Genomic DNA, 22,420 nt, shown 5'->3' on the forward strand with positions numbered 1-22,420 from the left:
CAAAAACATATTTTATTAATAATGCATGTGTTTTTGAGAAAATTAAACTCGCGATTAAGCTCAAGAGAATAAAATTTGCAGTTGCAACTCTAGATATTGTGACAAGATTAAAACTGAAAATCAGATATTTTTTGACCGTATAAAAGGGATGTTAATTTCTTTTATGGAACAAATTGTAAATTTTTAGGAAACGGAATAAAAGTGAATAGAAAATATTTGGCAACACAAAATATTCTAGATCTAAAATATACTTACTACAATTAGTGATTGTTAATGCACATTAGTGACGAACTATTAAACTTGAATTGAATAGTTCACACAGTCTTATCGTGATAACGTGATAAGAACAAAATAATAAATTAATAATAGATATAATAAAAGGTATACAAATATAAGATTTATATTTTTAATTAGCAGATATATGTTTCTTGATTTACAATTAACTTGTAGTACATTCAACATGCTTTGTCAAAATTTGAATGGCATAGTTTTTTTTTAAAATACGAACAAGAAACCGCAGTTTTTCTATTATTATGCATATAAAGTGTCTGTTGTAACGTGACGTTGATATATTCTTGACAGAGATGATATTGGTATATTTCGCTATAAATGTTAATTTAATATTAAATATAATTTTTCAGATCTAAGCAGTCACATTCGGAATATCTTACTTTTCAACGATCGCTTCTCTTTCTGCGATAGCATTCTCAAATAAAATGGAAAATCAAAAGCAGGTAATGTAAAAAATTAGATAAAAAATTATAATGATATGGTGTATTATTATATAACGCGCAATAATAATTGATATTATACTATCTTGCGACATAATGAAAAAAAAATGTTGAAAGAAATTTGTTAATTTCTTTTTACATTATTTATATCTATAGCTTATGTTTTCTATAATTTTTACGATCACTACACTGTCTATTTGATTGTTAATACGCATTTTAAGATTATTAAATATGTTACCAAAACAGGAAAAAAACATTGTTTTAATATAATTATTGCACAGCTAGTCTTTTTGATAATTATTATTTATCTTACGAAATAACACACACACACACGCGCGTCCACACACACACGCACACAAAAAATATTCCCATGCAAGCAAAACTAGGCAGAACTGTATTTTTAAATCGATTAAAGAGAAAATGTCAAAAGATAAAATTAAATGGTTTTTAGATGCATCATCTTTTGATGTTTTTTATGTATTTTTATTAGATATCTGCAAAAATAAAAAGTGATTAATGCTTATAATCATTTTATAATTGTTAGTAAATATGAAATATTAATATAATTTTTAAATTAACAACTTTTTAATAAATATCTTTAAAAACTAAAAAATTGCATCAATTAGTGCATCAAAAATATAGTGTTTTATTTAAAAAATATATACAACTGCATGCATACATAGAAATGCATAAAAATGATATAGAAATGTAAAAAGTTTAAAAATATTTAATTGTTATATTTATTTTTTATGATTTTTTTAATAACCGTTTTAAAGATACAGTTTCATCCATTTGCATGGGATACCATGTATATTTACAAATCGTATACAAATAACGAATTATAAAATCTGATAGTTCTTAATTTTTATCACAGAAGAAAAGCGAATAACGTATCGTAGTCTCGTGTAAACAAACATCTATATTAATCGAAAGACTGAATATTATTTTTGTAACAAATTATTATCAATTTTTTTTTTATCTTTTTCGAAATTATTACAATACAATTACGTCAACGCACAATGTAAGAATTATTAAAATTAATATTATACAAATGTAAAATAATATATTGTGTAATGTGTGTTCTGTAGTGTAAAATATATAGAAAACAAAATATTTACATCGTAACAAATTTGAGAGATGATACAATAAAAACTAAAAACTACTGCGTATTATTTTTGAAAGAAATTAATAACAAATCTTTTTCTCATATATTTTGTTACATCGATATAGAGAAAATGACTTAATAAAAGAATATTATTGCATCGTTTCAGTTCTTTTCTCCGACAAGAGAAGTTTTACTTTCTAATATGTAATAATAATTGCGCTTTACGAGTCAAGTATCGGTAAAAAAAAAAAAAAATAAACTTATATATATCCCATGAAATTGCTCTTGCGAAAATTTTTCGTTATATGTATATAATATTTCGAACATGTTGATTCAATTCTTTGTCGATAATGCGATATTTTACTCTCCATTTAAATTCAAAATAATGTACATTTTCTTTAATGGCAATATTGGGGTAACAAAGATAAGCGATTGTTATAATTCTTAGTCTATTCGACATTTAAAAGAAAAATAATAATAACAGCAATAAACTCAGAATACTAATTAAGGGGAAAAATTGGCAGATAAAAGCCAAAGCGCGGGTATTCGCGGACATATTATTGTTAAATTTTATTAACAAATGTGCATTAAAAATGTATGTTTCGGGGCGCGTTTTGGTCCATCTTCAGCTTGGGTATAAATATGTAAAACTTAAATTGAAATTTTAAAACCTGACATGCACATTTGTTGCTGCAGTTAAATTTCAAATTAAAATTAATAATCAGAAAGAAAAGCTCGTTAAAACCCGCGTAAAAACCAGAGTATATATAAATTAGTGTATAAATTAGACAACATCCAAATACCATCACCCCACGTATGTTCGTCGGCGATTTATTAATAATGACCTAATAATACATTAATGTAGCTATTAATAAAATTTAACAATAATAAGTTTGCACGCCAATAACCGCGCCTTGGCTCTTATCTGCCACTTTTTCCGTGATTTAAGTGATAAAAAAACATTTTAATACTATAAGATATAATGTTTAATTTCTATTTAAAGAACTCAATTCAAATAATATTATTTAATTGCTTATCTTTGACCAAAATCAAAATTATTTAATTAAAGTTTACGCACGCCAAAGATTACTAAAATAATAATACTTTTGAGCATTTCATTGATATCGTATATACATAAACAAATTTCATAAACAATTTCATAAAACATAATTACTAATGACAATAATTGCCAATTAGCATAATATAATACTATCCGATTGCATCACATTATATGTTCAAGTGCCACTGTATCACTGTAGAGCAAAAAATTGATGGACACGCTATATAATTTATCGCAGTCGCTATCTTTGTAATATTGCGTCGATCATACATTTGCACACATCTTAAACGATAATTAATCTTGTTTACTGAGTGTTTGCTATCATTCAATGATCAGTGCGACAATTAACAAAGATTGCATTATTGTGGATTCTACATTTGCATGATTAAATTCTAGATTGGAATTTCAAATAAAGTGGAAAAACAAGATACATATAAATGATTTCTTCTTCTTTGTTGAATGAACGAGGAAACGGATGAATAAAACGTAGATTCATTGAATTTGAATAAAGGGCTAGGATTACAGTTATCATTGTTTTGTTCATCATTCTGAAAAACAAGCTCTTTCAATCGTTCCTTTCTTATCGCTTGGCTGATCGAAAGAAATTGATGTTTGCGTGTTGCTTATAAAACGAAAATTTATTCTTCGAAAATATAGTGTATTGTTAGAAGAAAAGATAAAGAAAGAGAATAAGTATTTGTCTAACATACATGCATAGCAATAAATAACTCGTAAATTCTGCTAGTATATCACTTTTGAATAGCAAATTCGCAAAACAAAAAAATTATTATAATTCTTAAATAATACTGTAACCGGTAATCGGTTCTCGATCACCGCAACAAGAAAAAAGAAGCGATAAAATTATTTACATAGTTATATTTATAAATTATTTATAACTAAGAATCATAATATTGCATTCAGCACCGTTTTATTCGATAACAGAGCGTTAATTAGAATTTAATCTTGACATTATCCATGGAATAATTCGATTGGCCTTAAGTCACTGAATCGTATTGACCATAACATAGTGATAATTTATTCTCGTATAATATGTATATTAACGATACTGTAATAATACTGTCGCGACTTAACATTACACTAAATACGTAAACTTTTTTGAAGCGCAATAACTTCTATAAAAGTTCCTTTGACGTGCAAAAGTTTTGCTTACAACAATTACAAATCCTGAGAAAGCCTATAATACTATAGTCGAACAAAAACTAATTTTTCTCAGATTTAGGAAAAAAATTAATCTTTTTTTGTAGTTTTTTTATATTAAACATAATTCCAGCCTCTTAAATATTATATTACGTTAATTTATAATTTTGAGAAATTTGAAGTTAAACTTGAAAAAATTATTATAGTTTTTTAATAACAATGCCAATAAATTTAGATAGATTTTTATGAAATATTACAACAAAATTAAATTACAGTATGATGACAAAATCCGCGTTCAAAACAGAAATTTCTAATAATGTCTAATATAATTAAGAGTGACGTTTAATTTTTGCACTTAAGATATAGCGCGATAATAAGACTACAATTATCATATATTTTTACAAGTTACAATAATATATAATTACAGTATAACAGTTATGCTTTATGCATCACGGCCCATTGATGTAACTGTGATCTAACACTAAAAAAAAATTTTTTTAGTTAAAATCAATTTACGAATTAACATTTAGATGCCATAAAAAGACCTTAAGTCATTATGTTTTAATTTCAAGCAAAAACCATTGAATAATCTCATGCCCGTGTAGTCGTGAATGCACAGGTGAGCAATAATTATCGACTAGTAGCAAATTGGCTAAATATTAAAGTGTCTAATTTAGATCTCTCCATATCTGCATATAGATTAATTCTCATTTTCTTTTATTAATTTTTCTTAAAATTCTTATAAATTCTTTTATTAATTTTATTAATTTTGACAGTAAAATATAATACATGATATTTAATTTAACAATTTTCTTAAAACAAAACGTTATACCTTAATCATCAAATATAATTAAAATTATTGTATTACTTGATATACAGGATATTTTATAATATTGAAATCCACTTCATTGACATATTTAAAACTTTAAAAAACAATAAAATTAAGCTTGCACAAGCTTTTATCAAAATCACTTCGTTTTCAAATTGCAATTGTTTTTATACATTATCGACGATATAATCAATTATTTTGTATGTAATCCTGTGCGACTTTGATGCACAACAATTGCTACTAATTGTTATAGAGAAACAAAAATTAATATACGTACATTAGATTTGAAGTACCTAATGAATTCAATATCTACAAATTTTTGTCACCGACATACGCGTGCACGGTTTCGATTGAGATCTTTGAAATTATATCGGCAAATTAAGAATTGAAATTAGACGACGTTTGAAAATCAAATCTTCTCGAACAAAATTCTGGTACGATTACAAAGTCATTCATGTAAAAAAAAAAAAAAAACAAAAAATATTTGTTTAATCCTCGAAGAGGAAAAGCCCCGGAATTACGAAGTATTTGGAAAAAACAGTATAAAATCGTAAAAGGATTAAGCAATATTGTACTCTGTTCCAGCATTTTTATACAGGAATTATTTTAAATCCTTATTTAATTTAACATCAATTCATGATCACGTTGGAATGATCCAACAATGAATTGAGCGATTACCAATTTTACAAACACTTGAAATATTTATAGAATGAGAGATCTATGATAAGACATTTTCTGGGCTTGTATTCTGTCGCAAAAAAATCATTTTTAAAACTTTCTTTAAATAGTAACTAAAATACAAAGATAACTGTAATTTGAAAATAAAGCGATTTTTGATATACATAAATTTGTACAATTATTTTTTTTATTTTCAGATTTTAAATGCATTTTTGAAATGCATTCTACATGTTACAAAACACTCCATATGTATATATGTGTGCTTGTGTGTATGAAAATGAAAATTTAATGTACTACTTTAAATCATTAGTCTTATATTTATGAATGAGCATTTATATTAATTTAAAATTTATTATTCTCATACATGTATATATGTATAATATTTTGTTTTAATAAATAATTATTTTTGGTTGTCAACATGTTCGATATTATTATTAAATTTTCTTTACTGTCGCATACGTCAAATTACAAAACGTTTTCTAGTATTTCTATCTCTAATAATAAGTAATCAGTAGTAAATAATCAAGCTAGATTGTTTTTGAAAAAATAGAACGGATTTAATACAAAACTTGAAATAATATAAAGAAAATTCAATTTTATCAAAAAAACCGCGAGACTCATATCAGAAAAGAGATCCTCAAAGATACATCTTTTTGACTCGCAAGAGAAGTACATTAAGAGATATATATACGAGATATATATTACAAGACCAACCAGGCTTTCTATCGTCTTCGAACTTCTCAAAGTTATATTCGTTCAGATATTCTACCAGGGTACCCACAGAAACGAAATGCCTCTTCTCGCAAAGTGCTCAGCAACGTTCAGTAGTTCAGTCGGAACCTCCTTCCTTCCTCCGCGGACATGATTTTATTGATCCTCGCGAAACACGACACACTTCTCATTGGCTACAAAAGCTTGCTTAAAAAAACTAACTTTGGCAATACGACATAATGTATACATACGAGTTTCAAGGTTCATGCAATGTATGTCGCGCATAATTATCGTCGGCATGTAAGTAAAACGATGAATCTTTTTGGAAGATTTAGGCGAAATAGGTTCGTTTTACGTCAACTTATATATATATATATATATATATATATATATATATATATATATATATGTATGTATGTATGTATGTCATTTATGTATGTATTATGATTACGTTTTTATTGGTGTGCGCGTATGTATATGTGATATATGTTAAATGTGTTTACATACTGTTTAGAGACGCTGCTTTTTGCATTAAAGTTTATATGTTTTGTCTCAAAGACTGCTTCCAAACTCACTCGATCTTCGTCGGTCGATGTGCTTCATATATGTCTCCGAATATATGCTTTTAGTGCGATCGTCATATCTGAAAGCAGAATTAAAATCGTCGTATCTGGAAGTAAAATCAAAGATCAAAAATTGTAATTTTTTTCGTAAATAAAATTATATAGCAACAAGAGTCTTGCAATATCCACTTATTCCTCAAATACACACACATACACACATATGTAGAATTCCTAAAGTTAAACAATTGCACTTTGCCAGTATATTATATGCGTAGAAAGAAATGTAATATGAACATTGTTCTAAAAATGCTTTAGAAAATTATTGCAAAAATATTAAATGTGAAAAAATGGAGAACATGCAAATACATAAAAAATAAAAATAACACAACTTAATATTTGTCTAATCAATATATATCAAATAATAATTTATTTAATCTATTCTTTTTATTGGAGCTCAATTTCTATTTGTGAGAAACTGAGAAAGCAAAAGTGCATTAAATATATAAAAGTCAATAAAAAATTAAAACAAACTTTTTATAAAAAAAAACAATTTAAATTACCTAATTAAGTAACTAATTTAATCCTTTGCCCTCCACTGGCGCTGAACGACACATATAATACTCATCACAACTTTTGGAGTGTAAAAAGTTCAATTAATGTCAATTTTTCTTAAACACAAATTGATAAGTTATTATTTTTTTATCATCATATAGTTCCTTTTAAAGAGAAATACTGTATCAAACGTATTTATATTTAAAAAAAAATAATATTTTTTTTAGCACTCTTTAATTAACTTATATTGTCAGTTTATTCTTGTGTGTCAATTCACTCGTCAACGTATATCATTGCGGATGCGACTCGTGCGAGATACGCAGTGTATGTAATTGAACAGAATAATGAAGTAATTGGCACAGAGAATGAAAATGGAAGTACATGACGCCATACATCCACGCGGATTAAAATAGGTTTAATTTATGAGTTTAATGATATCGTTCCTCGGAATCACAAATGCTTGAGATAAATGCGTGTTCATAATAAACATCCTGTATATATTCGCCGTTCTATTATTCAATATGTAAAATGCTCATTATTGGCGACGATAAAGCATCGTACAATAAAATAGACTCAGCAAATATAATGAATGTCGCTATAACAAAGTAATTCTGATGCATTCACAAAGAGATGTTTACACGATTAACATTTTAATTTTAATGTAAATATGACATTCAAATTATAAAAATTAATTTTATTAATTTTTTCTCTCTTTCTTTAAATGTAACTATAAAATAAATTTCTATTCTAAACTAAAATGTAAATGTAAATTTTTAATATTATAATAACAAATCTAAACAAAATATTAAGACAGAGATATTAGACGAGAGATTCCTAAATACAAAACAGGAAATTCAAAACATTAACAACTTTATTAATATATAATAAGCATTCAAGAGAATGCAATATAAACAACAAGAAAGGATTACAATACATTGTACTTATAAAAAAAATATTTAACATAGGTTTTAAAAATCTAAAAATATGTTATCTTTATATAAAAAAAAATGTTGCAAGACAATCAAAGACAAAAATGCATATGTTAAAAATTAAAACGCATTATAAAATGTAATAATAAGTTGAAAATTGAATAAATATCACAAAAAGAAATATAAGAATATATAAGTGTATACAAATAATTTAATGTACATATATTATTACTAATTAGAATCCATAATTTTGCATATATTATTACTAATTAGAATCCGAAATAATCTTTATCGATTATGAAATAATAGTAACTTGTTAATTAATTTCTTACGCATATAAAGAGATTTTATAATTTAATAAGTGACAAGTATAGTGACATGAGCAGTCGAGTTTGAGAAGATAAAGCAATAGAATGAATGCATACCTTTAAGTGTTAGACCAGATCGTACCTGAGGGATGGTCGACGAAAGTCCAGCGCTTCGAGATCGGACGGTTCGCGTTTACAGAGCGAACAGAAAGCGCACTGTAGGGTGTTTTTAAACGCTTCTCGAAAGTCACGATTAAAATACGCATAGATCAATGGATTCAATGCCGAATTTGTGTATCCAATCCAGAAGAGGATCGCAATCACGATGTCGGGACACGGACAGCTTTTGCCGCATAGCGCCGTAGCGACGTACCTGACAATTGTATAAAATTAAAAATTATTTGTTTATACAAATTTCGAGAATGCAAAATCCAATTAATTTCTAGTTCAAAAGCAATTAAAAATACAAAAAATAATTTACTCTGAATTTCTGCATGTGTATACATACATATTTGTATGTATATAAAATTCTAGTTAGTATTTGTTTAATAATTTTTCGAAAAATATTCTTTAGCTATCTTTGTCTTACTAATATAAATTTTACAGGATATTTTGTTATTGGTAAAATAATAGAAAGTAATGAAAGAAAAGGAGAGATTAATCTAACATATCAAAATTCATTACCAAGATTAGGACCCACGTACCAGAGGAAAAATGGCAGCCAACAGAGGATGAAAGTACCCATAATAATACTTAACGTTCTTGCCGCTTTATGTTCTCTCTTCATTTTCATCATGTGTTTATCTTTCGTGGGTGTGTGCAAATGATCGGTGTTAATCTCGTTCAATGTTAGCGTTTTCGACGATCCGCCATTATTCAGTTCTCCGTTTAAATTATTAAGATCCTTGCTCGGTCTGTGACTAAGTAACATAGCATTACCCATCCTGCTGAGCATTTGCTCTTCCTGCTTATTAGCTTCTTTGAATATTGCAAAGTATGTGACCATCATAATGGTGCATGGTATCCAGAAGGATATACTGGATGAAAGTATGGCGTATATTCTGTTGACTTTGAACTCGCATAGTTCCGGATGTTTGTGCCTGTGCACACTGTTCTCTTCCGTAGTGTACCAACCGTAGAAAATTGGCACGAAGGAAATAATGGCTGGCGCTAGCCAGCAAGCGAGCAGCATAAATGCCACCACTCTTTTCGTCATGTTAATGGGATATCTGAGCGGCTTCACGATTGCGTAATATCGATCCACCGAGATACACATTAGATGAAGTATCGAACTGGTGCTGAAATATACGTCAAGGGAATTCCAAACGTCGCACATGAAGTAGCCGAAGAGCCACCTGCCAGTTATTTGGACGCTGGCGTTGAAGGTCATTGCAAACATCGCTACGAGCATGTCCGCCAATGCTAGCGAGACCACGAAGTAGTTCGTTATGATACGTAGTTTTCTGTGTCGTATCACGGACACCATTACAAGGAGATTACCGAACAAAGCCGTGGTGATAATTGAACCAAGGATGCAGACTTTCAGGATGACTGATGACAAGTCCGGCCAATTGATCTCCACGACGTTCACTTCAGTGTTATTGACGTAAGGATCCTCCTCAGTCGAAGTGACATCCAGCATTGATGTCATATCGAACGAAGAGATCTCCGCTGGGTCGAATGTCGTTTTTGCGGTCATCCTCACTCAGTGACGGTCTCTGCCGTCACCGAGCGTTGACCACTCGTTGATCTATCCTCTCGGTCAAACGGAAGAGTTCCGAGAAGGTGAGCTTTTTAGGTGACGGAAGTCCCAATCAATCGACGCGCAAGGCAGGCATTCATTTTTGAATTGAGAGAAAGAATGTTTCTTTTTTACACATTTGTTCTTCTTAGACTTATTAGTCAACATAATTAAAGTTACAAGATTAACGAAACTGACTCATAAAAGGCGTCATAAAAAAGATTTGGCTCGTTTCTAGCACAATCTTATCTTATTTTGCTGTCATCTATGCACTCCTCTGGATCTGTAAATAAGAAAAGAGATATTTTTATTAAAAAATCGAGGACTTTTTTTTTATAAGAAAAATTGCGATGCGCCAATGAGAGCAAACGAACGTTGTAAAATTCACAAATATTCAGAAAAGCATTTCTGTATCAAAGTGCATCAGCTGTAGAATATATGCTTAATTCAACCGCGACAAAAAAATCGGCACATAATTATATAGCTATAATAAAAACATTTCATTTTAAAAGATATTCAAGAAATATTTTATTATTTTTAATGTTGCAATATATAAAACTTACTAAGTTTTCTTTTATCATATTATATAACATTATTGTGCTTGTGCCCCTCTCCCCATTCAATTACAGCACTTAAAATCTTTATTAATTAAAATTTTCAAATCTTTATGAATTCAAATTTCTCAAATACCCTTTTAAATTATGACCACAACTACGACTCTATTTCAATTTTAATCTTACATTTATCAATGCGCTGATAAAGATCCAAAAATAGACCAAAACATTCGCTTTTAACTTCATGTGTGCGCTTTTGTGGTCTATTTTAACATTATATGTGTGCTTTCGCGTTTAGTTTATAATTTAATATTTTTTGCGTTCCACGTTGGCTCTTATAGCCTGTTATTTTTTTTTATTTATTTTTATTAAAAATTTATATACATAAATTTATTGAAATTTATTAAAACTCAAAACAAAAATTTAATAAAATTTTTCCGCTGCTACTTTTATTTTTTTTCTCTAATGAATTTAGATGATTTGAGATGCAACAGACAAATTTAAATAATCCTTTGACGTACAATCACTTTGATTGTTGCAATTTCTTCAAGATTCGCATATCAGCTGGTACGGCAGTTTTCCATTCGTTTGTATTCAAAATGAGGACACGTCGGAAGAGAGCTGGTAATCTTCAATGGAATGTCCTCTTTTTTCCCCACCTTTTGCCCACCGTTCCTCTTTGTCACTGTTTCTCCTCTCTCCGTCTTTCTCTGTATAACAGTCATGTAGCGACCATCAGTGCTGTGTCAAGTGCACTCTCGTCAAGCCCGTGTAATTTATGATCCACTATTTTTGTGGTATATTTGGGTCAATTATTCTGACGGTAGCTTTGGTCAGCCCTAAAGAAGACGACGGAAAAAAAAAACTACTATTATCAAGAAGATACTATTTTTATTTTTATTTTTATTTTTTTTATAAGCACGTGTCGATCTTGTTAGTAAAATTAAGATAAATTATATCAAATAAATTCACATGAGAAAAAGATACACTTTGCATTCTTGATAAATTTCTTTTTGCTAATAATAAATAAAATAAATAGCTAATTATAAAAGCAATCAGAGCTCTAATTTATTGTGATACTTTATTAAACCGATGACTAAAATTTTAGTCAGTTTTATTTTATCTTGATTGCGAATAGATTTTCTTCCGTAAAGAGCAAGAAAGAGAAATAAAAGAGAGAAACATTCTCTATAATGTATATATGTACATATATATAAAATTATTTTAATATATAAATTTATAAGCATATAAAAAATTTGATTTATTTTAGTTAAATAATTATTAAATTAAAATCTTACATTATTTTTAATAATAATAATTGAATTAAATTTTTACATTATTTTTAATATCCGTCACAGCAAATTATACAAAAAATAATATAATAAAACGTGTTTATCTTTTTATGAAACTAAATAGTCTAATTTTTTTGTGTGATTGAAAACGATTCTTATTTCAAGTGCAAATGTGATAAAAAAAATACGGTGAAGGCCACCACAGTGTGCTATATAACGGGAGGAGGGGGAACTACTAGTAGTGAAATCTAATTGTAGAACTCTCCCCTTATAATATATAACAAGTTTCAATTTGTTCGGTTCGGTTAGTCAGTATTGAGTTACAGTTGTGTAAAGACTGGTTTTTTTTTACGTTTTTTGTAAATATGGACTACGAACACATGTTAACATGGATAAAAAAATTACTATGTGCGCCCAAATTCATACTCACATTTCGCACCGTGCAACTTTTGGTTCTTCTTTTTAAGGTAAAAATAATAATGAAATGAAAGATCAAAGCAGCTACGATAGCGCACACATACAATTAAATATATGTATATATATATATATATATATATATATATATATATATATAATTATATTTTGTCGTTTGAAATATTCCCGTTGCTTTTAATCATATGATTTTTCATATATCCTTTACACGCTTGTATATGAGAGTAAAATTACTTTCTTGTTTAAAAAATCAAATAAGATTTTAAAATGTCTATATGATCGCACAAATGTGTAGATTTGTTTGTGATCACGTTTTTTATTTGTAAATATCACAGAGTTCTTTATATGATATATGTTTAATAAATTTTTTTTTAAAAACTAAAGATATAAAATTTTTTCCTCTCTTTAATTATGTATTTATCAAAGACATCGTATATGTATACAACAAATAATTTAATATGTATGTATATACTAATATATATATATATATATATATATATATGAATGTATGTATGTATGACTGCGTGTGGGTGTGCGTGTTTATAACATCAAGACTATAGCGTCTTTTGATATACACACATACATATACGCGCATCGTGACTTTCTATAAAACAAAGAGAGAAAGAGAGAGAGAGAGAGAGATAGTGCCATACGAAAAATATGCTATGCTCTCTTCCAAAGCAACATTATTTATTCTTACATAAATTTTCTTTTTCTTATTAGATTCGTTACCACAGTTGCCACAGAGCAGTGCGTATGTGTATTGCAGTCTACTGTATTTGAAATATATCTGCTTTTTGCATATGCGCTGCGCCGTGATGCATTTAGAATACTTTTCTCATTTAGCAAAATGCGCTTTTTTATAACGCAATGCTTTTGCGACAACATAATCTCACAAAAAGAGAAAAAAAAAACAAAAAAACGAGAACGTTTCTCATTTAGCGAAAAAGTAATTGAAAAACAGTATTGTGCACTATTTGCATTTAAATAATGTAAATATTCAAGGCAATTTATCAAATATTAAACACTGCGACAAAATTAAAAGTGAAATACACTTCGTGCCCCATTTTTTACAAAATTTGTGATAAAGAAGTTTTCATGGAAATTTGGTTGAATTATCAGCTTATAATTTTTAAATCAAATTAGATATGCTAAACATCATTATACATAATTATACATTATATTTGTAACACATTTTTATTTAAAATAATAATGGAATCGAAAATAATAAATAGTAAAAACATATAAAAAGTATTAAAATACGTAACTATTTTTTTTAAATTGATAATAACATATAGATAATATATCTATATATATATATATATATATATATATATATATATATATATATATATACATGTATAGTCATTTTGCTAATTTTATATTTGCGCACTTTATTATTTATTTAAAATAATAAATCAATATTTATGTATAAATAAACGTATGGACAGGTAAAGGGCTTCGCCTCTTTCTTTCACCCTGAACATATAACTTAACTCACACACAAACTTAACTTTAATTTAAAATTAGAACGAGACATTAGGGTTAAATAAGAATTTTGTCGAGATAAGGGTGCAGATGAAGAGACTCCTCTCACAAATTTATTTTAATAAAACAATAAAATGCATATGTTTGGAACTTCTTGCACAAAACAAAACAAACTAAAATAAATAAATTTGATTTAATTGCATATTTAAATCTCTAAATAAATATTTAATGATAAATAGCTTACTAATTGATGTTTAATGATAATGAAAGTCTTTTGAAATTTAACACAATCATAATTTTGAAAATATATGTCAAAGTCACTGAAAATTCCTTTTTTTTGAAATTTTATTTTTATAATATTTCAAAGTATTATATCTCAGAAATCGAAAGAACGTGTACATATAATTCAATAATTCAAAGCGTGTTAGTGAAAATTGCATCTTTTATAATATAAAAAAATAATTTTTAAGCTATAAGCTAATATCAACATTTACTATTTTGTAAAGTATTAAAGAATAGCTAATTAATTATAGTAAAAAAAAAAATCTTAAATTTCTGTTTTAAGAGATTAATGATTAGATATAAAAGTTGTCATTATATAAATACAATAAGATTCTGTAAATAAAATAAAAGATATCATAATTTTTATAAATTTTATCAGAGTGATAAAAAAATTGTGTTTTATTATATTACGTATTATTACTCTTACATGCTATTTTTCTTTCTTTCGATATCCATTTTAATCATATAATGCAAGCGGATGCCCTTTCATTCAGACTCTATGAAAAAGTTGCCAGCGAATATTGTTGCATTTGCTATTTGGGTAAGATATATTAACAAATCATTTGATGTAATTACATTAGTTACAAACACAACATAAAATTTCTGTTTCTTTTTAGTATCTTTAGGAAAATTTCGCATATTTAAAATGAATAAATCTACAAAAAGGATTGGAAAACATATTGCACATCTATGGAGAAGACCGTATCACACAACAATGCTGAGTATGTAAATCGCACGCAATTGTCTGCAGAATATAAGTAGAATTCTCAACGCTAAGGCTGGCCAAGGACAGACCTCGTGGAATTCGAAAGATCAATGATAAGTCGGTCTCGTGCCTTGCCATTCTATTCGTAATGAGAATTTCTCGCATTTTCGAGAGCAATGTGTATCGCGTTTTTGCAGTTGCGTAAATCATCAAATGTGTCATGAAATTAATAAATTGGATAATTGTCGTCTCTTCAGAGATGTTACAGAAATTAGAAACGTTCACGTCTATCGGCGATAATTCCTCGAATACATCCTCAATAAAACCCAGCTTAATTTTTAAAAATAATTTTTTAAGAATGTACAAGCAGTTTCTTTGATTTTTAATATATTAAAAAATATTTCAAAATAAAAGTGTTTAATTCTAAACAGTCTTACGACTGTTAAATAAAAGATTATAAGAAAAAAATATAAAGAAGAATACATATTATTTGTACATAATACTATCAAAATCCTATTTGTATTGCAAAATTATCTGCGGATAAAATTGCTCGCTTTTTCTCTCGTTTATTTTTTAAGCAAATGTTTATTTTACAAGCAAGATCGCAGACTTCTCAATTTGTCAGTATAAAGGGGGACACGCAGATCTCCTAAAACTTAATACGCGATTCTCATTGTGAATGCCAAAAGCTTCCAGCAAAAACGTGAATAGCGCATATAAGTCATCCGACAATATAAATACCACATCGTTCTGAAATATTTTTATCTGCTTCTTCAAAGAGTTCGTTGTTTCAGTAAAAAAACACCACATTGATTTATAATCCAATTTCGTTAACATGCAAAATGCCACCATATATATAAAATATTTTTATAAGATTGTTTGTTCTTTATCTGTATTATTGAATATATTAACATTTTCTAAACGTTAGATTTTAATTAACGTAAATATAATACAGGAAATGTAAATCGCCTGACTTAACCATTTTAAATTTCTTATAAACTATTAAATAAAATAATCCTTAAATAAAAGTCATTCACTCTTAAAAATGGCATGTTAAATTATATTATTGCCTTTTTTCCGTTTCATGTTGATTGGTCATCTTGATGCATCTTGTGCGTGCTCGTACGTCACTTTGTACTGTGAAATATTGTCATCGCGATATGACCGTAACAGTTTTGACAGTTCTTAGAGAGGAAGTTATTAATGTGTCAACGCAAATCATTGATAAAAATAAAGAGAAGAGTAAATATATAAAAAAGAAAAATATGTGATAAGAGTGAAAATTGTACAATAAATATTGTGTATATTACAATCCAAAATTAGAAAAGTATTTCTACTTGTACTAATACTGTTTTTCAGATATCATTTTTATATAATATTGATATATTCTTTTATTTTTATAATATTTTTATCGATAAGAGTAGAAGCACATTTCGATAATCCCTAGTGTCCTCATGTATGAAAGTCGGTTACAAGAAAAACATCTTATAGAAATCTGTGAGAGCTCTTCTAAGTCTTCGCGATGTATTTCTGATAACAAAAAAATTGATTACATTCTGACAGAATACTAAAAGAAAAATATTTGTTATATATTTATAACAATTGAAAGAATAAAAGAAGAAAACAGAAAATAATAACTTCTAATGAAAAAAGAAGTTAAAACTAAAATTCAATTGCATCGATAAAGACAAAAATAGATAAAAATGTAATTTGTTTTTATTATTGTGACCTAAATTCTATATTATATCAAAGTTAAATGGCTTATAGCAAATACAAAAAGTGAGCACACAATTCTTGCAGAAATTGAAAATGATAATGCTTTTGTATATAAATTATTCAGATATAAAAACTATATGTGTAAATTAATAAATATGTTTCATCACACATTTATTAATTGTATTATTATATTTTCATAATTTTTAATCATGTAAATAAAGCACTATGTAGCTACTTTATTTTAATCTATAAATAAAAGATCCCATCTATGGAGAAAAATGAGGTAAATTTCTTACATAATTTGAAATAAACTTTTTTAATTTAATTTTTCTATATTTTGCGTTATGCATTATTGTATTAAAAATAATCAAATAAATAATTTTATTGACTTATATGTCATCACTATATAGTTTTATATGTCTATCACTTTTATCTTAGAATTTCTATAATTAAATATTAAATATTATATTATATTTCCATCTTTCTTTAAACTTACTCGTATGCATGTTTGTTTACCGTGCCTGCGAACAAGTTATTTAATATAAAATCAGAAATTTTGTCTTGATTATTATTCTCATAATAACTAAACTTTGCAGAATTAATTAGTTTCTATAAGCGTATTTGCGTAACAGCTAAGATTTCACATTCACAAACATATGTATAACTTGTGCTCACACATATGTCTTTTCTATAAAATATATTATTAAATATATGCAACAGTTTTATAATTATTTACCAGAGCTCCTTTAACATACTTATGTTTTTAAGTATTTATCATAATATGTAAATAAATAATTATATATTAATTAATTTACAATAAGTAAATATTAATATCAAATAAATGTATTTTAATATTGACTTATACATCTGTTTTTTCTTAACAAGGTATACATTATCACTTTCGAGCAATTCTTGCACTACCATCTTCAATCGACCTTCGAGTGCATTCGTTTCAAGTTTGCGATAATAACTAACAACCACGAGTTATCGTTGGCGCGCACCGTATTTATACGATCTCTATCAGTTTTTACTGGCATTTTAATCTGTGACAGTTGCCGTTCTGACACGAAAGTCAAATCAGGTGATTGAATTGTGCAAGACGTTGATCTAACATAAATGAAATTTAACCACTAAAAAGATTTCAAAATTTAAATTTAAATTTAAACAAAAATTTAAACAAAAAAATTAAAAACACTTGCATTTTAATAAATTATAGCACATTTTTATATTTATTCTTTTATTATTTCATACAAATGTAAATTAAAGACAGTCGAAAATGTGGCGTTGTGTGTATGTGTTTATCCTCTGCTGGATATCTTCAAATATTTATTCAAAGTACGCAGATTGCTTCTAGACATTTAATATCTAGTAAAGTAAATCAGAGAAAACCAGAATAAAAATAAAACTCTTCTTTTTTTTAAAGAGAATACTATGAGATAGCGTAGAAATGCAGTGGAATGCATCAAGAAATATCAGAATAAATTAAATTATTTTAGTATGCGATGAACTGAAAGCGAGATAAATTGAATTGTTTTAAAATACAATGTAGAGCAATGGAGAGATAAACCACAGAAAACCAGATGTAATTACATTACGCTAAAATGAACGAGAAGGCTTTGCTTAAGATCGTATTCTATCGCGTAACGTACAACATTCAATATATTTTTATAAAAGTAGCTTTATAACTGTCATAAACAGCTGTTTTAGAGCAATGTCTTTTAGAAGCAATGTCTGCAATTCTAACTCTCGTGTTTGCTACGTCTTTATTTCAAACTCGCTCTTTAAAATTCTTATATATTTTCTCGTGCTACGTAATCTTTGCGCGCGCATAAGAGAAACTTCGGAAAAATTCAACTACTTCCCACAGTACTAAGCAAGTGTTCACTATATTTGAGTTATGTAAATGCGCCTAAATTAAACGATTCAAATCATATTGCCAGGATGTTCTTTGTTAGCTGCAAGTGCCAACTCACTGAGCCTTCACATTTTGCACATTTGAAACAGAATATTGTGATAATATGCAACAAACAGATTATATTAACGAGCATAAAATTATGTCAAAAGAAAAAAAGCAATATCCTCTTCTTTGATATCTACCTATTTATTGGACTAATTTTTGCACATTCGGACAATGTATTTTTTAAATAGCTTGGAATAAAAGCAATAATATTTTACCACAATCTTGTATTTTATTTAATATATCTAATATATCTAATATATTTAATATATCTAATTTGACCATTTGAAATATTTTTTTGTTTTTGATATAATATGGGAAATTGATAAAGAAAAGATATTTAATTCAAAGAAGTCAATATAGATAAAAAGAATTTACCAATACAGTTAAAGAAAATATAGTAGTATTTTTTTTTAAATGACTATATTTTTTGAAATGTAAAACTAATTTTTTGATAACTTAACAAGACTTAACAAGACTTAACTGAAAGATCTGTACAAACTTTGAAGACAAATTCTACATACCAAAACTTATTATTAATTATATATTTCTCTTTCCTATAATTAAAACTTTTAATATATATCTATTTATCAAAATTATATAAATGCATTAAATTATCTTGTAAAAAAAATTGCTATATTACTTTTAATTGGTCATTAGATATAGCTCATCAGATTTAAATTCAGTGAATTTTGATATATGACATCATCTAATATAGTTTATCACATTTTCATTTAACGACATAAACATATAATATATAACTTTCTCTTCCAGTCTTATAGCAAATTTTTATATCTAAAGTTTTTTAATATATATAGTATAATTAAAAAGCAGAAAACATACTATTTTTGAAACAATTCTATATACAATCTCATCAGAGGCGTTCACTTAAGTCTGTGTCTTTCCATAAATAATGCAGCCCGTAAATAAATTTGTTACGACACTGACCTTCGATCAAGGAGCCATCCACACACCACACACACACATACACAGTCTTGTCATGAGTCTGCTAGAGATGCATCGAATACGCTGCCAATTCATGCCAAAATCACTAACGGATCTGGCTTCCGCAATTATTACGTCTAGCAATGTATGTGCGCGCGTAACTGTATATACATATATATATATATATATATATATATATATATATATATGTATATGTATATAACTGTTCTGTCAGAATGGATCACATGACTCAAGAACAATAGCTGCACTCCTTCCAGTAAGATTATAGTTCAGTAGTATATGCGACAGAACACAACAGAATAGATATATATATATATGTAAATACATTCACGCATGCACATACACGTAAATATATATGTATGTATGTATGTATATATATATATATATGTATATATGTATATAGTCCGTCTTTTTCTTACATATGACATATTAGTCTGTTTCCTTCAAATATGTTATTGCGTTTTTTTGTTTCAAGCCATTATCTAGTACTCCTTCCGGTTAGGATAGAGTATAATGGTCCACACATGTATGTGTACATATGTGTGCTGAGTGACGAATGTGTATGAGTGTGTGCAAGTGTGCGTGAACTTGAATGTTCCTTGTGATGTGTTCCAAAGTATTTTGCGTACTTTCTCCCCCGACGTTTGTCTGACTAAAATTTTCCGTGGATGCATATCTCGTGAAATTGTCGGTTCGTTAATAAAGGAGAGAGCGGCAGCAGAGAGCGGATAAATCGATGCTCGCCCCACACGAATCCTTACGCGTGCCAAAAGAGAGTACGCGCTTCATTATCTCTTACGTTTCTCTTTTACGTTCTACTTTATTTATGTTGCACAATGTATAGATAATGTATAGATAATCGTAAAAAAACCGTTGTTAGTTGAGAATTCATTTCATGTTCATGAATCTTATTAGACGACAGTTTTCCTTACTTAATAATTAACAATGAGAGTAGTTACTTAAGACATTAATTAGCGAAAAGACCTTAAATCTTAAGAGTGCATTTATATAATTCTAAAAAAATTAATGGTTATTTGTTAACAATAAAAGTCGATTTTAATTTGAAAGAAACTTATTAAAAGATTAAAGTTGATAGTTCGAACATTTTATATATGAATGTTGAGAATTCTTATTATTAAAATCTAACTTATCTATCATAAAGACCAATTGATGCGCAGCAAATGATTATACGCAGTACAACGAGACAGATGGTATATCTATATGAATCGTATAAGATTAAGAATACTTAGGATTATTAATTTTTTTAATAATATCTAGGTCGATTGAATTCTTACTAGGCTTAATTGATAAATTTGTTTTATATGTTAAAAATATTTTTACTTTTTTTACTCTATATTACTTCTATAAACGGAGATAATATCATGCAAAATCACAACAGTAACAATTGTGATGATTCAATATTTTAGTATTATGGAGAAGCTTCATGATTAAAAAGAATAAAATTGAAAAAATCATGTTAGATCTTTCTCAAAATTCAATGATAAAATTCCATCCGATTTGTACCTTGTTTCGGCAACAAGCGTGACAAGCTATATCAAGTATTATTAAAAAATTTACAAATTATGTCGGAAAAATATTATAAAACATACATTTTGAACAAAAGTATTTTTATCAGAAAATTTCTAAAATCTCTAGTTATTCACAAGGATTGTTTAACAATTGATTGTAGTTGTAGTTACGATGACAATGTCGGCCTTCATTTTTGATAGAGAGAGTTATTGAAGAAACGTTTTGTGATAAAATTTTCAATAATTTTTTTTTTTTTATAAAGTCTGTGCTTAAACTTGCCGATAGTCAAATAATCTGCAATTATTTTTCGCGCAATTAAATCGCAAAGCACGCAATTTTTATAGTAGCTGTCATTGGTTCAAGGATAATCACGCTGATGTTTCATTTTACGCAAGAACGCGACAACAAATCTACCGCGTTACATTGAAACAAATGATTTCATCTTTATCTTCGCCAAGCAGGAAATCGTCGCTTCTTCGTTCACTTCATTCTCCCGATTAATAGCTTGATTGTATTACGTAAACTATTTTGTTATTTGCTTTCGCCGCGTGCTTTTTATCATTCATATTTATCGTTGGCGTCACGCCATTTGTAACAAACTTCGCTGTTTATTGCGGAATATAATTTATTTCGCTAGACTTTGCGCGATAAAAATAGCAATCATATACGATATTATATTGCAATAGCAGAAATATTAGCTGTAAACTTTACTAGCAGATGCATATAATGCAACAAATAATGTCTTGATATTTCTTGATTTCTCGATTGTGAATATATGTGTGTGGGAGTTAATACAAATTTTATTAATTATTTACTATCTTGAAAAAAAGCCATATATAATCATAAATATATATATATATATATATATATATATATATATATATAATTATTTTTCCAATTATTTTTCCTATCATCTTTTTGTAAATGCGGGCAGAGATTGTACAAGAGAAAGAAAATGTATAACAACTATAATTTATATATAATTATATAAATAAATTTTAATTATATATAATTATATATTTAATTATATTTTAATTATATATAATTATATATATTTTATTTACATATTTAAAGTTTAGAGTTTCTTTCAAATAATTTTTTTATTGAATATTATAGTTTTAATACTGCATGT

At 27.4% G+C, this 22,420-nt stretch overlaps 2 protein-coding genes across 18 annotated transcripts in view; one reads left to right on the forward strand and one right to left on the reverse strand.

Moving 5' to 3' along the window:
- Positions 1–392: 392 nt before the first annotated feature.
- The window catches only part of LOC126857316 (octopamine receptor beta-2R-like), a 43,013-nt gene continuing 20,985 nt past the window's right edge, over positions 393–22,420 (reverse strand). For 5 of the 16 annotated variants that reach the window (XM_050606624.1, XM_050606623.1, XM_050606625.1 and 2 more), the window contains 4 exons: positions 11,441–11,758; positions 9,329–10,648; positions 8,767–8,997; positions 393–6,915 (listed from right to left, as the gene is read on the reverse strand). In XM_050606624.1, the coding sequence (XP_050462581.1) occupies positions 6,825–6,915; positions 8,767–8,997; positions 9,329–10,323 (1,317 nt within the window). In that variant the 5' untranslated portion in view covers positions 10,324–10,648; positions 11,441–11,758 and the 3' untranslated portion in view covers positions 393–6,824. Of the gene's footprint in view, positions 6,916–7,395; positions 7,504–8,741; positions 8,998–9,328; positions 10,649–11,440; positions 11,759–22,420 lie in introns of those variants that run through there. The other 11 variants (XM_050606631.1, XM_050606629.1, XM_050606632.1 and 8 more) reach the window with 9 other exon arrangements.
- The window catches only part of LOC126857314 (facilitated trehalose transporter Tret1-like), a 44,056-nt gene continuing 34,024 nt past the window's right edge, over positions 12,389–22,420 (forward strand). For both annotated transcript variants that reach the window (XR_007688478.1, XM_050606617.1), the window contains exon 1: positions 12,389–12,678. The gene's annotated coding sequence lies outside the window, so the exon portion shown is untranslated. The remainder of the gene's footprint in view (positions 12,679–22,420) is intronic.

This window comes from Cataglyphis hispanica, chromosome 21 (assembly GCF_021464435.1).
Source record: "Cataglyphis hispanica isolate Lineage 1 chromosome 21, ULB_Chis1_1.0, whole genome shotgun sequence".
NCBI lineage: Eukaryota > Metazoa > Arthropoda > Insecta > Hymenoptera > Formicidae > Cataglyphis > Cataglyphis hispanica.